The 25148-nt window shown below is 39.4% G+C and overlaps 1 protein-coding gene across 9 annotated transcripts in view; it reads left to right on the top strand.

Annotated features, from left to right (window-relative positions):
- Positions 1-25148, top strand: part of Ppp1r9a (protein phosphatase 1 regulatory subunit 9A) — a 262484-nt gene that overhangs the window by 172276 nt on the left and 65060 nt on the right. For 5 of the 9 annotated variants that reach the window (XM_036182883.1, XM_036182886.1, XM_036182881.1 and 2 more), the window contains exon 6: positions 1866-2001. In XM_036182883.1, the coding sequence (XP_036038776.1) occupies positions 1866-2001 (136 nt within the window). Of the gene's footprint in view, positions 1-1865; positions 2002-7257; positions 7324-25148 lie in introns of all 9 variants that reach the window. The other 4 variants (XM_036182878.1, XM_036182880.1, XM_036182877.1 and 1 more) reach the window with 1 other exon arrangement.

Genomic DNA, 25148 nt, shown 5'->3' with positions numbered 1-25148 from the left:
GAATATGTACCAAAACATATTAAGAGTCATTTTTACCAAAATCATAAAAGTAAACAACTCAATTTTTGAGAGTGGACAAAACTTTTGAAAAGAATTCCATAAAAGAAGACTTATGAATGATAAAATGTGAATGATTATGTCATTGTCCTGAGAGCATTGTTACCAGCAGATAAACCACCAGAATGGCTGATGCTTCAAAGGACTGCTGCACTGCTGTTGGTGTGTAGCAGGTATGGACCTTGTGCATTGTGAAGAGACAATGAAATGTCCCCATTTCTTCAGAAGACAAGTTGGCAACTCTGTGAATATTTACACATGCATTTACCATCTGACTCAACCCCATTATTAATTATTAGTTAAAGGAGAATGAAAACATGTCTATAATGGCTCACATAAAAATGTTGATAGTATCTTGATACATAATATTTAACTCCACCTAAATTTTAGAACAATCAATAGAAGAATACATTTGCCAAATGTATATCCCATTCACTAGATATGGCAGTTCCATTAAGTGAAACTCCAGAAGATTAGTGTGGAACCAGAGTGATGAGATTTTCTAGAAAGCAATGTGAAGAAATGCTTTGGTTGATAGAGGATCCCATATTTTCATTGATCACAGGCCTATATGCTTGTCATTCTTATTGAACCAAACATTGAAAATAGATGTGTCTTACTGAATATGAATTATACTTGACAAAGAAAATCTATAGGATCCTTTTTATACTTGACTCCCAATTGTTGTTGAGATAATGAACATCTGAACTTAATTCCAAGCCAAGTCTTGTTTGATACTATGTGAAAGTGTTTGGAAAGGCAATTAACTAGAAACATCTAAGAACAGTAAAAAAAAAAAATTGTTCTTCAGTATCTTACCCAGAAAGTTTTAAGATTGTGGTTTAAGACTGAATAAAACAACATCCTATAGTCAAGGGATATTTATCTATTAAGTGTAAAAAGGAATAAGCATCACATTTAAAATAATGATGTTAAGTGTTACATTTAAAATAATGATGCTAAGTGATATTTAGAAACCATATACTGTAGACATTATTTTCATTTTTGAAAAATAGAATCATATATTAATGTGAAAGGATATACCATGTTAAATAAAACATATTATACTGACAAGGGCTGATCATAAATGATGTGGCTTACAGAAAGTTAGTGTTTTTCCAGTTTATTTCTTTTAATTTAGCATCTTATACAAATTGATGTCAACAGATGTTTTCCTCTTGTTTCTTGAACCACAGGGGCGCGCGCGTGCACACACACACACACACATACACACACGCACATATGTGCACATGCACACACACACACCCCTTGGTTTAGTATACCACTCTTCTATAATTTTTCTCTTTAAAATCAGATTACAACAGAACTCTTGTATTTCTCCTCCTTGTCACCAAAGTCTTAATAATTCAGCAAAAGTCAGTGATCCTCCACTAGCCACCCAGTGCTTAGCCTCCTGCAAAATGTTTTCCAAGCAGTTTGTGCAATATTATGGGATGTTTTTATGGAAATGTTTTAGATCCTTGGGTACAGGAGACAATGTGCTAGCCTCCATTTCTTAAGTCATCAAAATGTGTCAAGAACTGCAGGAGAGATTACATCTGTGATGACTTTGCTGAGAGTGTTAATTCTTTGTGGATGGTCCTCTATTTTCACCCTTCTTTTTCCTTAGCTTAGCTGTGTGTGTAACGTTGCTTCCCTTGCTGAGTAAAACTATCCTCTCTTAGCTATATGAAATACATGGGTCATAGTACTTTTTAGTCTAAAAAGACATTGCTCTGGCTTGAGTGTGGCCACTCTCCTTAGCTGGCTAATTGTGACTGTATTACCTTCTGTTAACCATTCCACAGGTTCGTTATTGGTCGAGAAAAACCAGGACAAGTGAGCGAGGTTGCCCAGTTGATAAGCCAAACCCTGGAACAGGAGAGACGCCAGAGGGAGCTGCTGGAGCGCCACTATGCCCAGTATGATGCTGATGATGATGAGGTAGGGACCACAACTGTTCCTTCCTGAACTTCTCACCAGGTCGCTCCTGTATCTCAGGCTCTTTGCAGTTTCCTAAAGATGTGGGCTACACTGGGCTGAAATATGACCTCTTGGGAAAGAAATACCACTTGTACCTGATATTCTTATAAAGTGATATTCTGATTCTCTTATAAAGTGATTCATGGTATCTGGAACACTGTGGAAGCAAATCAGTGTTAACTTTTAACACACAATTGAGAAGCAATTCATAGAAACAAGCAGTACCCATATAAATTATGGCCGTCTGTAATATTGGAATTAGATAGTTTTTCTTTCTGCTTTATATATTTTCAATTGTTTCCAAATGTTCTAAAATGGTATGTAATACTTTTTTCCCTTTGGAAGAATCAGTAAAACATTTAAATGAACACACACACACATACACAAACATAGACAGAGAAGCACCGGAGATGACTGAGGTTCTCCAGAGACTCCCCCTCACCCCAGGAAGAAAACGTTTTTTGGATGTGCTCAGAGTGATCTGTGCTAACATAATGCAGAGCAAAGCATTTTCACTAGTACATGTCCCATGGCACAGGTACATATTGGAATGATCTTACATCCTGAGCTCTGCAGAAGATCAAGTAAATGAGTCAACACTAAACCCCCAGTGAACACGGCTCTCCGGAACCCTTGTGTGCTGTAATGAGACACAGACGTTGGCCTGTTTCTAATGTCAATGCCAAGTGCACACTGATGGACTGGGACAACACACTTTATTACAAACACATTCAAGTATGCGTATGTTTCATATTGGCGTGTCAAAAGATTCATCAACAATTTAATTGTAGTATTTCATACTTTATAAACATGTAAATGCTCAGATAAATAAATATTCTTTATGTCAGCTGATATATCACAGTGAGATTTCAGACCTTTAACTTGTGCACATCTGAATATATTATTTATCCAGACTATGTTTTTGCTTTCATCTAGGACACAGAAAGAGATTAATGAGTGGACATTGAGGTCTTTTTCATGTATATTTAATTTACCATGTCTTAACCCGAGTGTATATTAAATTTTCATGTGTTTGTGGTATAATGAGAACACATTCTCCGATTGTTATATTAGAAAATTGCAGGTTGCAAATCAATTAACATTTTGTTTTGTTCTATTTTTGTTTGTTTCTTGAGACAGGTTCACCCTATGTGCAAGCTGGCCCAGATTGTCTTTGAACTCATAGCAACCTTTCCCCTCAGCTTCCCTGCTTCTGGGATTACAAGTATGAGCCACTGTGATTGGCATCAATTAAATTTAGATCAAAGAAAAATATAGTAGAGACATTGTCCATGACTGAATTGTCTCTTAGAGTTATGTCCTCCATTTCGTTTTGCACTTGTGAAGTATATTTGACAAGACTTTTCTTATTGTACTGGAATACCAAGGCTAAAAATACATTATCTAAGATTTTGAAACTAAACACAAGATCTCCTCAAATATTTGGCCTAGTTTACAATTCCTTACTCTAGTGTTTTATGCTTTATTAGACGCATCTAGGCTGTAAACCTGCTGTAGGTTTAGAGAATCATTTTCTACAGGTTTAGATTTTTTCCTTTCTACTCTGAGAAAAAAAGTTTTGTCCCTGAAAGTCTGAGGACTATGGAGACCTCAGGAGAAAGAAGAGACCCAGCTAAGGCTGGGTGCCACTATATCATTGGCTGTGAAGTACAGGGGTTAGACTACATCTCAGAACTCCGGCTAGTGGCTAATGGTTCACACTTAGTGAGTATCCCATCTAGGCCTGGGTGTGGGAGCCTACAGAGCATCCCAGCCCTGGGGAAGCACAGGGAGGAGACCTGAAGAACTTGAGTTCAAGGTCTGCCTGACATGGTGTTGATTTTGTTTTGTTTCCCTGTGTTTAACTAAAGAGAACAGGTCTCCAAGTCAGGGAGGGGCGCTAAGATAATCCAGTCATTTTAAAACTCCTCCAGTAAAAGTTGTGTATCTGAGATCATGTTTCTTCTAGTTACTTTGAGGCACTGATTGATCACATTTAGCCCCCTGAAAGTTTCAACATAAGCTTCTAAAGTCTATCTGTCTGTCTATCTCTCCCCCTCCCCCCCCCCCCCCGTGTGTGTGTGTGTGTGTGTGTGTGTGTGTGTGTGTGTGTGTGTGTGTGTGTGTAGAGGCAGAGATAGGGAAGGAGGGAAGAGAGGAGGAAGGAGAGAAGACAGAAGAGGGAAAAAGAAAGGGAGGAGATCTTCTCATTTCATAGTTTGAATAAATGAAGAATCTGCTAAGCAGTTATACTTAGGAACATGTCTCATACCAAGTTTCTGCTTGGTGTGTGGATTTTATTTACTTATTTATTTGGAAAAAGCAAATAGAGTTCATTGGCACATGAGCATGTATTTTTTGGGGAAAAGAGTGAGTAAAACTGTGATCATAAACTTTTCCAGGAGTCAGTCTCACTGACCCTTTAAAGCCCTAGAGAGAGATTTTTTTCCTCCTACAAATCCAGTAACCAAGGTTTTTTCTCGCTGTTCAGCTAGTGGTTAGCAGATTTCAGACCGGTGCTCTGTCCCTGGCCCCAGAACTCAAGCCCCACAATGCACTGGGCTGTTATTGAGTGGAGCACATGGGACGCCTCTCATGGCTCTGACTCTATTCAGACACAGAATAACTGGGCAACAAAAGGTGTTAAGAGGATTCTTGTTTTGAGTGATGGCGTTTCTTGTCATTCTTCAGGTCTGTGAGCCTTTGTTCTGTGCTTCTAATAATAGGGACATTGAAAACTTGAAAACTTGCTTTACTGTAGGCAGCAATGTATAAGTGTCATCTACATAGAGTCTGAAGAGAAGATTAATTGATACAGAATGTTTTACAAAAAGGATTGAGTTGAATGTTCTCTTCCTTTTAGGAGTTATAACTGTCGAATTCCAAAGCTCTCTACTGTGTTAATGCAAGTAACATTGACTTCCTTGAAGTCAGACTTCCTTTGTGTGTTCCTTACAGTGTTCTCCTTTCTCAGTGTTCCACAGTGCCTTCCCACAGCAGGCTCAGGCAAAAGCAGCCATTAATTTTCTGTTCACAGGAGAGATGAAAGCTGTACAAACAATGACAATTTACTCCACTGTTAGAGCTTCCAATGTTGGCACTTGATTCAGATTTTTAATTAATGCTACCAAATATTAAGTTGGAGGATTGGAGTGTTATCTCTGTTTTCTGTTTACTCTTTTCCTCTGTTAATGAAAAGTAAAATGACCAAGATGTGAAGGAAACGAGAAAGACCAGTATTGGATATCCAGTGAATAGATGGGCCTTGAATAATTGATTTAATTTCATATATAATTGAGCAGTTTATTGATTTGCGTATCTTTGTTAGGACAGGTCTGAATATGTACAGTCAGTCTCAGGGCTGTTCACTTCTCTTGTAATTCGCAGAATCATCTTGTAATTTCAAATTTAGGATCATTTTATTTGCTAATATCTCCTATGACCTTGTCTGGACACAGCCAGAAAACCCTCTGATTACACAAAGAGCCACCACGTTCCACTAGCTACTTCCCAAGTGAGGGCTGAGATGAGTGCTGCCCACAGAAGGGTGCAGTCCTTCTGGTTTTGATCAAATTATGCAGGGTTCATTTTAACTTGGAGCACATCACGTTGACAGGTTGCTTGAATTGGCTGTACAGGAAACATCTGGATGTGAGAAATATTTCCTGCAGTTGTTAAAGGACACTGGCCCTTTGTGAAAGGAGAGATTGTCGTGTATTACTTACGCCTCTGTTCATCTGCTGTAACGCTTTAGGAAATTATAAGTCATGCTCTAATAGAATTTGAAATGTATAGATAATCCTCAAACTATTTAAATTTCTGCTGCTTCTGCTTTTCTCCAAATATTTAAACTAGAAGAGTTTCCAATAAGCAAACAGCCCATTCTGTTTGAATGTGCATTCCTGTGTCTGCACTCTCTGTTAACTCTTCTAATCTGGAAAAGCACAAGTGGCCCTGCCTAGAGGCCAAAGAATAGGAGGGGACCCCAAAGAGCAGGAGATGGAAATCTGAAGGCTGAACGGTTCACACACATGCACATCTGCGATCAGTGATCACATTTCTGGGCTTAAGAGAACTATTATGCTCACTGGGACTTTTTCCTCCCTCCCTCCCTTTTTTCTTTCCCTCCCTCCCTCTTTTCTTCTTTTCTTTCTCTCTTTCTTTCCAATTTAAAAGGTAACCATGGAAGACTCAATAAATCCCTCAGTCAACACCATACCACGAAACTCTGAGTGTATGGTAAAACTTTCAAGTAGAATTTAACAACATTTAATCTCCCATTAGAATCTGTAACTATCATTCTTCAGCTGGTAGTGGTTAGGTGATATTGTTCTGTTATTTATTTTATGGACTGTGTTTGTTGTTTTGGCTACATTTCTACACAAGAACGTTATGTATTTTGGAGTGCTGTGTGCTCAGGCTGGAAACGATATTAACTGCAGTTGAGTCTCTTTGGTTCAGAAAATAGATGCGGTCACACTGAAGTGAAAAGGAGTCAGTGTGCAAGTACTTCTAACATTATATGATTACTTTATTTCCTTAAAAATCCTTTGATAATGGAGCATTTATCACATTGTCAAGCCATTTATCACAAATGACATTTTAACCTATCTTTAGGCAACAGATTATAACATGATTAACCATCACCAGAAAACAAAGCTCTCTCTCTTAAAATACAACTTAATCTTTTCTTTTAAGATTTGTTTTTGTTACTAGAAATTCGTATTATAATAATATTGTGACATTTTTTGTCTTAGAATCTTTCAGGTATTGTATGCAATTTCAAGCAGCTACCCACCGGAATATTTGTTCTTATTGCTTCTGTTAACATGTAACAATTGGATGCAAAACTGTAATAGAAACTGTGGTTGCCTAAGTATTAAAAATGTTCACAAATGTCATTTTGTGGGGAAACATTATAGGGCTAGCACTGAGTTGAACTCAGGCTGTTTGCTATTGCTGGCTGGAAACAGCTTGTTCTGTGTGAGCAACAGATAGCAATATTTGTTGCTCGCCTTTTAGTACTATGAACATAACAATGCAGAGAGACGTAATCCTGTGTTTGTGATCTGGGGAACTGAATGTGCAGCTACCTCAGTGTCTTCTTGGTGCTGGGCAGTGTGTGGTCCAGCCACCACTGGAACCTTGAGGTTTTTCTATCCTGCTATCTTGGGGTTGGGAGGAAGCCTTCTTTAATTGTTTCTATCAATATTTTAGAACACTGCGGCTGAATTGCAAGGAATGTCTGGCAACTGCAATAACAATAACAACCGTTTCCTTAAGGTTTGTTTTTGGCAGAAAAATCTGCTTATCTGTACTCTCTTGCTCAGTGTGTGAAATTAAATATTCTACACGTCTTATTAACTTCCTATTCCCTGAAAAGCGTTTCTGGAGCTGCGTGTTTTTTTTTTTTTGTATTGAATAATAATCTGAAAATAATGGTTTGAAAAATATAACATGCATTTTATATACAGGTCTGCAAGTTGGACTCACTTCCTAGTATTTAACCACAAGTGTATTTAACTCCTAACCCTTTAAATGTTTTGTGATTCAAATTAAAGGGGAAAACTTTACAAAGAAACTTAATTTTAGGGCTGTACAATATTTATGTAATACAGTATACATAGCAATTTATTTTCTGCTTTAAAATGTTTACTTTTTGAGGGAAGAATCTTCTGATACTGAGTTCTTAAGTTTTCACTATATGTTTGGATGAAGATATAGGGTAGACAAACCAAAATAAGTATTGAGCTCTAAGTAGTCATAACAGTAAGGTTCATGAGCTGATGATAAGAGGAGCCTGACTTATAACTCAGAGCTGAATTTTCATAGTGATCCAGTGTTGGATCTTTCAAATTCTTTAACTGTATCATTTTGTTTATAAACCTCAAATTTTTACTGATCTCCACCATTGAAACACAGAATCATGAGATTCTTAGAAAATATGCTTTTGGAGACCGTATCCATTCTTGAACATCACCCTGCACCTCACGATGTATTTTGTTAATATCTTTGTATATAAGACTGATCACAGGTAGTAAAAAGTCAGGGCCATGGATAGCAAGCATTAGGACAGGAACCTTTGCCTCAGCATGCTCATCATTTTGTACCTAAGAATTATAGTGGAAGTGTTTCTATTACATTTTTCCTGTCCCTATCTTTCTACTTGCCACAGTATAATATTAGTCATTTCTGAACTAGATCCAAAAACAACAGAAAGCCTTCTTTGTCAAATCCTTCTAGGCCAGTACGTTTATCTGAAAGCATAGACTTTCAGTTGTCTGCCTAGCAGCATATTTGAGTGATTCCGTATCACACTGAAAACCACGAAGCTTGAAGTCAAAAGAGGTGGCCTGGGGACAAGTATAAATGATATTTCCAACTTTGAAACCGTCTTATTTTGTAAGTTGAATATAATTTTTACCAGAAGACTTCTAAAGTTCTGAATCACAGAAAGAAATGAACCCTTCTCTCCTGGAAGCCAGCTCGCCTTCCAGTGGGCAGTCTGTGCTGGGGTAGGCTCCCCGTTTTGTCTTCCGGACTGGCGTTCACCGTAAAGACTCTTGGTTGTTCTTGCGTATCTCCTTGGTTGCCTTTCAGGCTCTGCTTAGACTTCATCTACTCACCAATCCCTCTGGGTCCCTCCCAGAAGCTGGACTCAGTCTTTTGTTTTTAGTGAGCCAATAGTGCCATGGGTGTCAATGCCTTTCTTAGCTCATAAATATCTTCCATTAGCTTATTATCTCATTAATAACAGGTATCAATAGTTAGTTGATTTCTGCTTTTCACAGGAATGACCACCAAAGTAGACAAAGCCAAGAAATTGAACTGAATTAAATCCTATGAAGGAAGTAAAGATACAATTGGAGAATAGCTTTAATTTGCATTCTCCTGATGGCTTACACTTCTACAAATATTTCTTACCACTGAGCGTGGCGCCATAGGCCTTTAATTCCAACACTTGGGAGGAAGAGGCAGGTGAGTCTCTGAGCTCAAGGCCAGCCTGGTCTACAGGGTGAGTTCAAGGACAGCCAGGGCTACCCAGTAAAACCCTCTCTTGAAAATCAAAACAAAACAAAACAAAAAACTTCCTACCTGTTGGTATTTCTTCTTTTTGGAACTCCATAGCTCATTTTTAAAGTTAGATTGATTATTTTCTTGGCATTTATTTTTTTTCTTTAGTTCTTTGTATATACTGGACATTAACCCTTTGTCAGATACATAGCAGACAAAGGTTTATGTCCCATTCTGTGGGTGCCTCTTCCGTCAGTTGATAGTTTCCTTTGTGGTGTAGAGATTTTTAGTTTCACGAAGCCCCACTTGCTGACAGTCTGTCCTGTTTCTTACTTCCTGTTCAGAAAGTCCCTACCTGACTCCACACTCTGGCGTGTGCATCTCACTATTTCCTCTGATGTTTCAGAGTTTCAGACTGAATGTTGAGATTGTTCATCCATTTGGCATTGATTTTTCCCTCAGGGTGAGAGATAAGGATCCAGTTTCGTTCTTCTGCTTACAGACAGACCCCAGTCTTGCCAGCACCATTGGCTGAAGATGCCGTCTTCCCTCCAGCATGTATTACTAGCATATTTGACAAAAGTCAGGGGCAGTAGGTCCATAGACATGTATCTAGGTGGTCCTTAATTCTATTCTGTTGATGAATGTGTCTGTTTTTGTGTCCACTCCATACACCCCTCCGCTCCCCACCCACCCTTGTGACTCCATGGTATAACTTAAAATCAGGAATTGTGATACATCTGGAAGTTTTTTTGTGGTTCAGAATTGTTTGGGCTATCTGGAGTCCTTTGTGCTTCCATATGATTTTTTAAAATTTCTGTGAAGAACTGCATTGGAATTTGATGGGAATGGCATTGAATCCATAATCGCTTTTGGTGGGATGGCTATTTTTTGTAATATTGATTCTACTAATCCATGAACATGGGGGTTCTAGCTCCTAGTGTCTTCAGTTTCTTTCGTCAATATTTTATTTTATTTTTATCTTTATTTATTTATTTATTTATTCATTCATTTATTTGTTTGTTTGTTTGTTTGTTTATTGGTTTTTCGAGACAGGGTTTCTCTGTGTAGCTTTGCGCCTTTCCTGGAACTCACTTGGTAGCCCAGGCTGGTCTCGAACTCACAGAGATCCTACTGGCTCTGCCTCCCGAGTGCTGGGATTAAGGCATGCACCACCACCGCCTGGCAATATTTTAAAGTATTCATTATATAGATACTTAAGATAATTGGTTAGGCTTATCCCAAGGTATTCTTTTTTCTTTTTCTTTCTGGTTGAGGCTATTGTGAATGGGATTGTTTCCTTGATTCTGTTTCCAATGTGTTTGATTGTGGTGTGTAGGAAGGTAACTGCTGATGTTGGTATGTTAACTTTGTAATCTGCCACCTTGGAATTTCTGGTGGAATCTTTACAGCCCTTATATGTAGATTTACATTAACTGCAAATAGACATACTTTGGCTTACTTTCCCATTGCAGCCTCTTTATTTCCTTGCCTGCTTTCTCTACCCAGGCACTGTATTAAATGAGAGTGGCGACAGTGATGCCCTAGCCCTATTCCTGATCTTAGTGCAATGCCTCAAGTGTTCTCCATTTGACATGATGGTGGCTATGGTAGGTCATATACAGCCTTCATTCTGTTGCCGTGTCTTCCTTCATCTCTAGCCTTTCCAGGATTTTGATCATGAAAGGATGTTAGCTAGCTGAGGAGCTGTTGGCAGTAAGCTGTTTTTTTTAAACAGTAGAAGACATGAAGTTTGGAGGGGACATGTGAGCACTGGTTCTGGAGAAGTTGGAGAGAGACTGTAGGAGTGCATATTATCTTATAGCATATACATGTATGAACTTATCAAAGAATACATTTAACATATAACATTTTTCAAAATTAAAAGTTGAGAGTGGAGTTACTTGTAGTTGAAAATATGATAGCAAACAAGAACTTCATAGAATGCAGGAAGAGAATCAGTAGCATACAAAGCAAGACTGGAGAGTAGATATTGGAAGAGGCTGGACGTGCAATCATACTCACCCTTGCTGCTCTGTGACTTCACACTTGTACTAGCTTTTGCCCTTCACCACAGGTGACCATGACTTCTACCTAACATTCTTGAAGGAGAAACACAATAGTCAAAACTACCCAAATAATGCCAAGATCTGCACTGCACAAATGGCCTTCTTCTACTTAGAAATGTGTTAACTCAGAAATAGCCTCAGTCATAGAAGTGAATTTTCATGTGCAATAATGAATGGCCACCCAAGCAAGGATTCATGTGCAGGCTTCTCCATGGCAGCTCTATGCCTACCTCCATAAGTGACCCAGTCCTTTGAAATGAATATCAATACTACAACTCTGAGTTCTGGAGTTCCTCATTTTAAAGGGATTTAAATGGCTGTTTTATACAAATAAAATTAAGATAAAAGAGGGCTACATAGATATTAAATGTGTAATTTAATATTTTTATTATAGCACCATTTTGAAATCAACTTCAATGAGGAGCAATTTGAATATGATAAACTATACCACTTTTAATGTGTCTAAGCTAACAGTTTGGTAAGGAAGCATTTCACCCTGTCACACTGTAGGACATTTCTATGGTCCCAGTAGTGACCTTGCAGTTCTTCTCAGCCAGAGGCACCATTCAGTCTGCTTGCTCATACTGTAGGTTAATCTGGCCAGTTCTAGATATCATTTGAATGAAATAAATCTAAAGTGCTTGTTTATATCTGGCTTCTTTCATTCATCTTACAGTCATATTTATCCTTAATGCATAGTTATTCTAATGATACTGTGATTGGTATTGGTTTGAGTTACTGTGGACAAAATGCCATCCATACTCTAAATTAACTGGATAATTGGAGAACTTCATCATACAGCTAGAATGCCATGGGCTACTCTCTCTATAGATGGAAATAAACCCACCCCATGGAAAATTACTGATATCATAGCTTATTGCTAAGTGATGAAGAAAACATTTTATGTGAGAAATTATCATCAAAGCAGCTTAAATCTGTGCTGAGTTTCACAAGAAATACAAGCATGTCATTTCTTGGGTGTGTTCGCTTCAATCAAAGCCTAAAGGTTAATGTTTTGAGAAATAAGAGTTTACAGTTTCAAAGTACAAAACTAAATGGGGAAACAAAACACCATGAGTAATAAACAGCCTCAGGAGAAAGGGAGGAAGGAAGGTGAGGGAAGGGGGTGGAACATACAAGGAAATAAGGAGAAAGAAGCAAGGCAAGGAAGATGCGGTAAACCATTATGAAGTGTACCCAATTCCACAGAAGTTCTGTCTGCAGACGTAAGACTAACAGTCATACAACTTCTATGACAGAAATGTAGTGAACCCTTGAGAGTGTGAGATGAATGAACTAATTAGTTACAAACTTGGTCTCAAAACCCAGTGATGAGAAATAAAACATAAAATTAAATTAAAATTGTGCAAAAGTCACTTAAGCAGAATGTCATCAAACCATATCTGACAATATCTATCAAAGGTCACGCATCCTGATTGGGTGTAGCCAGGAATGCTGTATAGTTTAACATTTCAAAGCTGACCACGTGTTAATACCAAGCAGTGTGCTAGAAAGCAAGAAGAGAAACAAATCAGAAAAGAAGAAATAAAACTTGTACAGTTCCCAGATGATGAGACTGTCTACTTAGAAAACTTGAGCAGTACCTATTATTCAAAAATAATACAAGGTTTTAGCAAGTTTTCTGAATACATGATATAACATGTATTTGAATGTCTACAAATGAGGAGAAAATTGTAAGTTTTAAAATACCACATTACTAGATATCAAGAAATAAAGTGTATGGAAGATCCTCAAAGGGACAATAAATTTTTACTGACATGTGCTAAACCAAGTGTATATAAGGCAAATAAACTTTACCCATAGATTAAAAGACTTGGAGCTACATTGAGTCAGTGTTCTCTAAGTTGATGTGCACACTCAGTCTAGTTCTAGTAAAATCTAAAGGCATTTTCAGTGACTTTGGTAAGCCAGTGTGTGTATGTGTGTGTATAACTTTTATATATATGAAAGAACACTGCAATAAGACAACCCTATCAATGCCTTAAAAGAGATTGTTGTTATTAGGTTACTGTAATTTTGACAGCAGAGCACATGAATAGGCAGATTAGCTATTGATGTAGATCTTCTATAGAAGTTGAGAAATTATTGAAAAAAGCGCATCAGTAAATGGGAGAAAAAAGAGAACTTGAACTCCCATCTCAGACTCCACATTCCATTGCGGGTGGAAGGGCCAGTCAAATATGAGAAGTAGAACTAAAATAAAGACGACAGAGAACAGTGTTGATATGTCTTTAATTTGAAAAGGAAAAGTCCCATAAAGGAAAAGATTGAGCAAAGGGCACCATTATAATTAGGAACTTAACAATTATCAAACAAATACTTTAAAGAGAGTGAAACAGTCAGCCAGAAACTAAATAAAAGTATTGACAATAGAGATTGAGTCCATAGGAAAAGACCACCTGTGGGTCTCTGGCTTGAGCAGACATGCCACCTAAGAAGCCTTGGTGGCAGATGATAACCAACTCAATTGCTGACAGCCAGAAAGTGGAAATTGAAAACCAAAGTAAATACCATTTGAGACCTGTGGAACTGATTTAAGTTGGATATTTTAAGTTAAAGGAAGATGAGAAATAAGGAGAACTCTTATTCTGAGCACACAGTAAAATACGTTGGCTCAGCCACTTTGGAAAAACAATTTGTTACTGTCAAACAAAATTCATCCAAAAATTCTATCTTTTGTTAAACATCTTAGTAAAATAAAAATATCATACATATAATTCAAAACTTATATAATATAGTCTTCTAATAGGAAAATAGAAGACATCTGATATCTCTGTTAACACAAGCATGCATAAATATACTGTGGTATATTCTCACAGTTCAGCAGTATGTGAGCATTGTATCAGTAGCTCACAACTAGTGTAGTCTGAATTGTCCTACTGTACACAAAGCCACAGAAAAGTGCAGCATGATTCCAATTGTTATAAAGTTCTGCCAAAATAATGCTATGTTGCTTAAACAAAAATATAGTAAAATTAAAAGCATCGAAAAGCCAAAAGAAATAAATAAAAGCAAACAGTGGCAAGAATGATAATATTCTAACAAAATTCTACACTGCAGCTAGTGACTGATAAGGAGTCAAGGATTCTCACCCATGGGAATGCAGTATAGATGCTCTGTGCCTCTTGAATTAAGCTATTAGCTCAGTAATAGTTCTGTCACTATGCATTGTGCTTTGAATTTAATACTATATATTGTCAACTTGGTACTTAAAAAAAATCCACCATATTCAATATCTTATATTTAATAATTATGTGGATTTAAAATGAATATAACATAGTTGTTAGTATTTGAAGACTTAAAAAATAGCTTAAAACTATCTCATGTTTTAGTATAAAAACCTTATGGTACTCCCTGCTCTACATTGCAAGTGATAGGATTATAATTACCATGCCCAGAAGTATTGGTACTTCTTGAAATATACAAACACCCTTGTCCAGCCTCAGATCCACTAACTCAAGATAAATGTGTGTGTGTGTGTGTGTGTGTGTGTGTGTGTGTGTGTGTACGTGTGTGTGTTATGGGGGTCTGGATCTGTGAGGGGTATGGGAAGGTGCTGTCTGCCATCAGATCCTGGGTTATATTAATTAAAGCTTCCAGGAACACTGAGGTAAAGACCTTTGTGTTCTTGTGTAGCAGGCACTTGGCAAGAAGGAACTGCTTCCAGAAAGTACACATTCCTATGAGGAAGGAACTGGAATTCCCTCTAGAGGGAGAGCAGAAGATTGAGGTTCTGTTTGTTAATAGTATGTATTACATTAGATATAAAAATTTCACTGATGGCACTGGGGTTTTTACACTTTGTGCAGGTGCAATTCTTTTACAATTGATAGTCTGCTATAATTTTTTACAGTTGTATAAATCAACTTTAATGCAAGCTATAAGGCAAACACATATTCTCTAAGATTTGATTCATTGTATGTTACAGAGTTATTGAAGCAATAGTAACATGTACCCCTCTTGTAACCAGCTGTCCAGTTCTGCAGATTAAAAATTCAAGAAAACACAAATTTCTCAACTCTTCCCACAGTTGTACTGACATCAGAATAAATACCTCATTGTTTCCTGAGCAAGTAAAACGAAACCCACAGAAAGCTGCCAGTTAGAAATTGCAGTGTGACATTTGAATTATAGAGGTCCACTTTGGCTGTTGACTAGTTACTGCAAGATCTCAGTGGGAAAACAAAAGATCATGGTTGCCTCTTTATGTTGTAGATATTTATTAAAAATATAAAGACACGTGGCATTTATCTATTTGCAAATAGAGAACACTTATTAAAAGGAATTAAGAAGATTGAATCATGGACCATACACTTTTGTCTTATAAGAAGCTTGCTATTTCACTGTGAAAACTATATATAAACATTGTAGAGAATTTAAATTGTTTTCCAGGCGGCCTATAAGAAGTCAGTGTCCATAAAGAGAGTCTTTACAATGAGGATTTTGACGATGGAAGTGTGAGTTTCAGGTTTCTGGTCTTACTTTTTTCCTTGCAGTTCATCTTGTTGTCTGTTTTCTGTTGCAGAAGAAATTGGCAGTGTAAGGGGTCTTCAGGAAGCAAAGTCTGTTTACCTGTAGACCAGAGATGAGGAGGTGGTGATGCTTAAAATCACTGTGAAAGGGGAAGTGTTTGGACTTTCTTAATCATCTGAGCTTCTAGAGGTTTTTCCATTAAATTGAACAATATTGCTTTGGTCCTTTAAAAATCAATTGAATTTCTCATTTTTTTTTTTTTTTGCTTTAAATCTAAGCATCAGGAAATAATAATTCTCTGAGTTCTCTCACATCTTTATGGCATTTCCATGAGTGCCCTTTGTATTGTCTCTTCAGATGTCGGCCAGGGACTGGGCAGGGAGGATAGACTTCCCCTGCAGAACAAGGGGGCATGCTTATTGCTCCATCTAAAAGATTCACATCACTCTATTTAGAGCTCACATCCTCCCACCCCTACCTGTGCAGGAGTCACGTCGTTCTCTTCTTGCTGCCTTTAGGGAGTAAAGACCTGAACAGCCAGCACAAGATGTTTGCTTTGACTCACATGGATACACATCCTGGCTTAGAGGAAGGTTCTGACCCCGGTGACAATATTTACAGAAGCACACATCTGTATGGGAGGAGGGGAATTTCAATCATTGTGATTTGACTACCAGAGAATCTTGAGACTTCCTGTCCACAGGGCAGATGATAAGTCAGGGCATATAAGGATCGGTAAGAAAAAGTTGCATTATTGGGTTGGCCATTGACCATTTCTCCTGCAGTCTGTTAGAGCTACCATGCAACTTTAGATTTGTCTCTAGAGCAGACACTTTGGTATGCATCCTAGCAATTGGGACGGAATGTTGGACCTTGCATGGTGGCACACACCTTTAATCCCAGCTCTCAGGAGCAGAGGCAGGTGGATCTCTAAGTTCTAGGCCAGACTGGGAGTTTGAGGACAGCTAAGGCTACACAGAGAAACCCTGTATTGAAAAAGAAAGAGAGAGGGAGATCTGAGAGGGAATGTGGTCCTGTCAGGGAAATTTCTCTAAGGGAGACAAATTCCCTGGAAACCCAGAGGTAGCACTTTGGACCCCAGCTGCCTTGCATTGTGTTTCTAGTGATGAAGGTAACTCAGTGGAGAAGGAAAAGCTCTCAGCCTCATCATCCTTGTCAGCACCCCACTCCCTGCTTCCAAACAAGATTTAAAGAGATGTTGTGAGAAGGGTAGACTGGCAGGTTCCCCAGATAAGGGTTCATTCCAATACCTATGTGGAAGTGGGGCTTAGAACTGCTGAGTCAAAACCTAGCTGGATAGGTGGTGCCAGCAATTATGGACTACTGTTGAAAGTATGTTAGGTGGTCTGAGAATAACAGCATTAGGCTGAAGCCACACTAAGTGCCAAGCATGCCTTATGAATGGCACGGAGTCGATTTCTCTCTCCATAACCCTGAGAGCTCCTGACCACCATCTTGGCCTCAGCTGCTTTAAAATGACTACTAGTGAGGTCATCTGCCCTTCTACATGGACCCTGGGTTTGTTGGAAACTTTAGGGGAGAGAGGTATATTAAGCTTTCTAGTTCTGTGCATACTGGCTCAAAACTCTGTCTTACCTGGTCCCACGGTGAGAAGAATCACTTGAAGGAGATTCTTTTTTGTAAGTTTTGTATGTTTAGGGAAAGACTCTTGCTAGGTCATATAGTCTTCAGGTGGCTGAAGATTCCCTCCAAGCTGCTGCTAGCCTTGCTTCCAGGAGGAGAATTCCTGTGGGATAATTCAGGATTTAGATGCACCCTGTGGGCGGTTAGCCTCACAGTGCAGCCATTGAATTGGATGCCGTCACTGTGTTCCTGGGTCCTGGAGGGTTTTCCCATCAGCCTCTCCCGGCTGCCTGGGGCTTTTGGACAGTGAAGGTCTCTAGCCCCTAGACTGCGTGTATTGAAGCCCCGTCTATCCATTTACTGGTACACCCTGATCTACTTGGATTGACTTAGGACAAATGGAAACGTCAGCGCACCAGATTTCTAAGGTAAATCCTGAAGGTTTTGTCCGATTTCTTTTATCTGGGAGGCCATGGGGTATAGACGGTGACAGGACTGTGAGTTGGGCTATTCTCTGACTTGGAATCCTGTTCACAGTAGTCTGTGTCCTTAGACTTGGTGGATTCCCTTCTTGTTTCTCTTGGTTACTTTGATCAGTGTAGCCACAGGTGTGTTCTTCTGAGATACTCTCCCACATGCAATAAACTGGATAGACCTGGGAGAACACTGCTGAGAGACAGCTCCTTCACAGATCCCCTCTCCACGAGTCCTGTGAGAAAAGGCATAGTGGCCTTTGTTCCAGACTGGCGTAGCATTTCAGTAAAATTATACAACCTCAGAATGACTGACTGGAAACGGTGCCTCTTCTAGGGCAGTGGCAGATTTGTTTATCTGAGGTGGTTTAAACTTGGAGTTTCCTAAGTCAACCCCAATAATCTAGCCTATACTTGAGAACTCTGTTCTCACTAGCAGTTCCTGAATTTGAACTTGGGTTTGGCAGCCATCTCTTAATTCTAGACTTAATTGTAAACTTTTAAAGCCATCACATCTTGTTCCTTCCTGCTTCATAGAACTTTCACTCTGATCTCCATTTCTACAAGAGGGAGAAGCCAGTCAGGCAGCCCTCCGATGCCGTGGAAATCCTGTTGACTAGACATTTCCTACATCTCATTGCAAAGCTGATGTTTCTGCACATTCTGCCGTATAACGGCCCTTCCTTCCAGGTTTCCTCTAACAATCTGGGACAATTTAGACTAATCCATTCTCTAGAATCTGTCTGTTACTTTCCCACTGCCCATTTCCAAAGCCACACTCCTGTTATTTTCCCTGACTTGTTAAGGCAACCTCCTTCCTATGTGTACCCCCTTCCTCCTAAAGCGTTGCCAACCACCAAAACAGCAATTTAAAATAACTGTTCGTACAGTACACCCAGAGCCAGTTCATCTGGATCCTTCTAAGCCCGCATCTGTCCCAAGGCCCTAAGTAAGGTGTCAGCCAGAGCTCTGGTCATCTAAGAGCTCAGCTGGGAGAGGGTGTGCATCCAAACTCACTCACAGCTGTTGACAGGATGCAGAAGAGCCGATTCCATGCTCCCTCATGTGACTGTTGGCAGACCTCTGTTTCCTGCTGGCCATCCGCCAGACATCTCAGTGCCTCATAATGTGGCCTCTTCCTGCTCACAACATGGATTCCTGCTTCCCCATACTGGGGACTTGGAGAGAGCAGGAGGACAAAAGAGGCAGAAGTCGCCCTTCCTGTAACTAACTTTGTTACTTCCCGTGTATTGCTAGGTTCAGTCCACACTAGAGAGGAAGGGTTACAGTAGAGCAGAGGAAGCGAGGTCGTTCAGGTCATTTTACTGTTGAGACACCATTGCAGGAAATAGTGGCCCTGGTTTTGAGTAAGCCTTCTATTTGGGGTAGATAAAAACTAAAGAAAACATTAAAATCTAGTGCTAATTAATGAAAAAAATTAACAGAAAGTATTTAAGAAAGGAAACATGGACTTGAGTAGTTGGAAGAGATTTTATTTACAGACCTTTAGTTAAAATTGCTAGAATAATAGTTTGTCAGTAGTGTGATAAGTACAATGAATTGAGCTCCTGAAGGCTGGGGACTCAGGACTAGATGAGTAATGTAGGTATTGATTTTAAATGTTCCTCTATTTAAGGGATGGATAGATGGCTCATCAGTTAAGACCTCTTCCTGCTTTTGCAGAGGATCCAGATTCAGTTCTCAGCACCGAAGTAGGTGGCTCATGACCACTTAGAACTCCAAGGGAGAATCTGATGTCTTTAGCCTCCAAGGGCATGAACAGTCATGTGCACATAACCCCACACAAACACACACATACACATAATTTAAAATAATAAAAAGAGAGCTTTAAATAAGTTTCTCTCTGTGGCAACTAGGTAGTGAGAATGGTGTAAAAACCAAGAAACATTCTCAAAACAAAAGATGGAGACACTTTAAACATGTAAACACATGCACACATCTGCATGTATCCCCAGCACACAGACATCATGTACAAGCTCTCTGTCTCTTGCCATGAGTCACTGTGCACTAGCTTGTATCTCTGGCCACTGAGGAGACTATTATCATAGGTGGTCCCTTAACTCTGGACTTCCAGAACTGTGAGCTGAAACAAATCTTTCTACAAAGTTAAAACAACGACAGTAACAACAACAACAACAACAATACCAACCAACCAACCTGATACATTCTGAATGAGTGAGTAAAGAGAAGGGGTCATGAATATACATCTCAGATCAGCATCATAAGTATTATGTATTTCTTCAAATCCTCCTAATCTCCTAAGATACTGAAATCTTTAAACCATTCTCTGGAAGAGTAGCCCATGAAAGATGCAAGCTGAGGCTCTCCTGGAGACCCGCTCTCTCTAGCCTCATTGGTATGTTCTTGCTGCACTCCTCTGGTTTTCCTGGAGAAATGAGAAGGTGAAATGGTCCTAGTAAGAAGCTCTCACAGCCTCTGCTCATATTCCTGGCAGTGGTGTAACTTCGAATGTGTCACTGTTGCGTATTCTCACAACAGTCCCTAAACAAAGTGCGTCCCAGCCCTGCAAATAATGTCCAGAGCCTTAAGTGTCTCAACATTACAAAACCAGGCCACACAAAAGTCCCTGGCCCAACATGGGAAAAGAGATGCCTTTGTGGGGAATTTTTATGTTCGAAAGCATGCATGTGCTTTCTTGCTAAAATCCTAGTTGATGGAGATTGTGAGGGTCAGTGTCTCATCTGGGGTCTTCCTCTGCTAGAGAAAGTTCTCTTTTCTCTCAGAAGTGAGTCTGGGAAATATATATATAAAACTGGATTCAAATCCAGCAAACAAATTCCCACAAACTGCATAATTCAGGCTATTTTTGTGATTAGCACCATTTAGTGTCCCAGAATTTACCAGAGTAAACATTGCTACAGCAAAATTACTGCAAATAGTTGAGCCTAACAACAAGAGAAACCCCACTAGGGCCATTTAGACTTCAGCTGCAGCTGTGCTTAACTGTATTTCATACTGGAAAGCTGAGATTAAGAGGAAAATCAGGCTCTGCCATGGTGTGCAGATGTGGCCACAACTATCTTAATTTATTCAGCAAACATTTGTTCGGGGCCTACTGTATGCCAAACAGTCCCCTGGCCACTGGGATTAGAGGGATAAATTGTACCTGGCACTGTTGAGGGACTTGCAGTTGATGGGAAAAGGCAGATGTGACTGTGAGAGAGATGAAGGTATGCTTGGGAGCGTGGGGGAGTGGAGGAAAGTTACCAGCAACAGCTTCACAGTTTGTTCTGATGTGAGGGCCCTGCATCTTGGCCCCTGGTGACAGGTGGGGAGGTACAGAACTCTTGAGTTTGATATTAACAGGTCCATACTGCAGCATGAGAAAAGGAGCCTGTTAGGAAAGGAATGGTTTATGTCAGAATACTGATAAAAGATGCAAGTGTAGGGACATAAGGAATCATACTTACAAGATAGAAGCTTAGTGTCATCTGGTTACCAGATACAGGCTTGGTGAAACCTCATGTAGCGAGTCACCTCCTCAGTGTTGGTATCAACAGCAGCAATAACAAAGGTCAGCTATTTTGACCACTATTGAGTGCTATGCCTTTCTGTTAAATACTTTTCAGGCACCACCTAATTTAACAGTGACAACCTTGTCCTGGTAAGGAGCTGTTTTCTTTGTCCTTTGTTTGCTTTGTTTGTTTTTCACTTGACACATTAAGCAATCAAAACTTTGGTTTAGAAGTTGGCTTACAAAATCTCAGAGCCAGCATTTGAACCCAGATCTAAGTGACCACCCAACTAAGATTCTTTTATCGTTCCCCACTTCACCAACTTCCAAAGATTTGATAGTTTATGTCCCGTCAGTAAAATGTAGGCTGATACCTACATCTCTTGTGTGTGCTCCAGGCTCTATTATGTCCGAACAGAAGTTATGTTTACCAAGTGGTGCACCCTGGCAGGGTGTTCTTTTTACCATTGTCATTTAATAAAATGTTTATGTCCCAAAGCATTCATGTCTTGAGGAAATGTGAGAAGCATCAATGGGAGAGTATTTTAGGAAGATTGAGACTAGAGGTCCACAAAATGAGGTATGAGAAGAACATGTAGAAGATAACAACAAAAATCTAGAGGAACTTTACACCTTTTTCCCTTGCAGAAGTAATTTTCATTCTTTCTAAGGACACTGAAATAACTTTTAGTGATTATACAATCTGGCTGTGGCTTTTGTAAGAAAGAAAGCATGCAACACCAGTCAGCAGGTCCCTGAGCCCAGGGGAAGACTTGTCACTGCACTATGCTGAGCTCACTTAAGACTTAGAGAAGATATATTAGTTGATATTCAGTGACCCTATTTTATAATTCCCAGCCACTGCTATTCTTGCTGCCCTGTCCTTCCAAAGGAGCCTCTTCTTCCTCCTCCTTTGTGTGTGTGTGTATTTGCTCAGGATGAACTTACTATGAGGAAAACAGAGACAAGAACTTTGGATCCCAGCAGACACATGTGCAGGACTTCCAAATGAATTGAATGACAATCAAAGCTGTGGATGGTAGATCTCAACACAGCAGGATGATACAAAAAAACTTTACATTTGAGGAAATGTTAAAGAAGTGTATTCTAGATGTTTGCCCCTCTCCATCGCCGCTACAGAGTTTTTGTTTCTGTGGATTGGTAACAGCATAGCATAAAAGAAAGAGTGCAGGTTTAAGGGATTTGTTATATAATAATTTCAACAACTTAACTAATGGCCCTTGGGTGAAATCTCTGAGTCTGTGTCCCCAAATTAAGATGGTATGTTCAGACCCATGTCATCTAGCTGTTGAGTGCATATTGTTGGACAAACATGAAGTTTCTGAAGTAGAGTTCTTTACTCCCTAACCTTTTAATGAGCCCATTAAAAATGAACAAGGTATTAATGAACAAGGTAAACAGAATATAGAAAGGGATGCTCACTTTTTGTCAGTTTTTACCCTGAGAATTGTTCTTGCCACATTTAAAATAGATTACACAGTGAGATCAAGAATGCCAAGGATCCATTTGTTTTAAAGATTGTAAATTTGATCAGTTGGAAGGAAGCTGGTTACAGGGTGATAGGTGGTGGTAGGGAGTTTTTGTGGAGTTTTTTTTTTTTTTTTTTGCGGAGGTGGCGTGGTTCGGGGGAAGCGGCATTGTATGACATTGTCTATCTTTCTCTACAAATAGCAGATTTGAACTCACTTTGAGGTTTACAACATGTTGCTAACCTTTTGTTCCATATCATTTATTTATTTGCAGGGTAACCATAAAAATAATTAAGATTTTCAATAAAGATAAAGGAGTCAGGAGAGTGTATTGTTCTTCATCTATTAAACATATCTTTCTAAGTCCAGATGTTTATGGTATTGTGTAACAGCTGCATCCTTTATTCAAAGTTCCTGACAGTAGGAATTGCAAGTGGTTGGTGAGAGAGAATGATTCTACAGTTTTGCAAGACCCACAATCTTCAGGGCTTAAAACAAATCAGACTCAAGGCAGTAAAAGGGACTCAAGACAGTGACAGACATACTTTATCTTCAGGATGCTCATAGGCTAATTGGAAAGAGAAGGTGCCAGTAAATGGAAAGACAAAAGGACTTTAATTTCAGCAGAGTTGGAAGTCACCTGGATTTATGGAAGAAAGGAAGTTGGGAGAATCAAAATAAAAGAATCTGGAGTTCTTAACAACATTATTTGCAGAGGTAATTATGATGGAAGGTGTAGTAGACAAGGGAGAAGTATTCCTAGAAGTAAGAACTGCTTACTCTTGCTTCTGACGCTGAAGGGATGCTAACTACACTAGTAGTGACGGAAAACCAACAAGCTACATTGTTGTGTTTCATTGGTGTGGTCAAAGGTACTTGGAATGATACTTAAAGTTGACCCAAGAATGTCTTTTCTTGTGACATTGTTACATGACACTGTAATCTATAAAGTTCATGCTCAAGGAACATGAAATTGAATTAAAAAGAAAAGGATCTCAAAGAAGATTCGTAATAGTTTAAACTTATGATTTTGCACTGGTCATTCATATAGTTGTCCTGAGCCTCATCTAGCTGTATGTGGCCTAGGTAGTTGGGCACGGCTTAGAGACATTCTAGATTTCTTGGCACTAAACTGCCATCTATATTAAAAATGAATGAGTCACTGATACCAACCTCTTTCCCTTCCAGCCAAGATGTCTTTAATTGTACTTGAATAAGAAAGATGGGGAGCAGACCCAACTTTCCCATGGCCAGTTTGAAAATTTCTGTTCTACATGAAAGATCCTAACGTTATTTCTTTAGACAAATGCTGTGAGGTTGTGGTCTCTGTAATAATAGTCCGTGTGTAAGGAAGAAGAGTCCAGAAGGTGTTGAGGCAGTGTGATATTGTCAGTGGCCCACAGTTTCTTGGATATTGTCTACTTCTAGGCACCATAACTAGAGAAAGGAAATCAGAGCACAGCCATGAAGTTTAGAGAGAAAGAAATCTGTACTGTTACCAAAATGCAGTGGTTTTATTTGGATAAGAGAAGTCTGAAGGCAAGTGAATGCCACCTTTCCAGACTAGGAAGGATCACTTGGAGGCAAATGCCCAGATTTCCCCAGATTTTCCTTTATTACCAAGCACAGGTAGATGGTGATGCCCATCTCCCACAGTGGCAGCCTGAGAACAGCCTAGAGGAAAAGCAACACTTGGAGCCCAGGGTGCCTAATCCAAGGAATCCATCACCCCATTGTTTGTGAAGGCTGGCTTGAAGGCAGTAGGAATGCATATCTGTACTCTGTGTTGAAAAAGCAACTTCCTGAAGGAGCAGGGATGAATTAAATGAACTTGGTCTTTTTAACCCACAGAATCTGTGATTTATCCTTAAATTACAGAAGGTAAAGATGTCAGGCAATTATTTTGAATTATAGCCTCATACCCTGGTGCTGCCAAGAGGAGTTACTTTCCAATACTGTTGAGGAAGTCAGTGACAAAGACACACATTTATTTCAGAGGTCATGAACTCAAATACCTCCAGGGTCCTGCTGGCTTAGAAAGGAGCCAGCTAACACAGAGCAGCAGCAGTTAGTGAGGTTTTGTGAACTAGAAAGGGAATGGCCCATCTAAGCTGGCCACCAAGCAGACATGGCCTCATAATGTGCACAGATCTTTGGCTCTCTGAGAAAAAAGCTGGAAATCTAAAATTGTAGGTGATGTATTTTTTTCAGACTGACAAGATAGTTTTATATCTAGATAATGCAGCACGTGTATGGTTAGAAGCCCTGAGTTTGTCCTTCACCGGTTCAGGCCCCTAATTAACAACCCAAACACAACTGATTGAAGTTTGGGGTAAGGGCAGTTAAGCTGCTGTGGTTTTGAAAGGCTTTTAAAGCTTTGCCGCCTCTGTGGACCTTTGACCTCTGACTCCTTCCTCCTGGCTCCAGATAGGAGATGGCTCAGGAAGTAGGAATTTAAAGACACTGC

Source organism: Onychomys torridus, chromosome 3, assembly GCF_903995425.1.
Source record: "Onychomys torridus chromosome 3, mOncTor1.1, whole genome shotgun sequence".
In the NCBI taxonomy this organism is placed as follows: Eukaryota; Metazoa; Chordata; class Mammalia; order Rodentia; family Cricetidae; genus Onychomys; species Onychomys torridus.
Note: the sequence above shows the minus strand (reverse complement) of the source record. Positions and strands in the feature narration are given on the sequence as shown.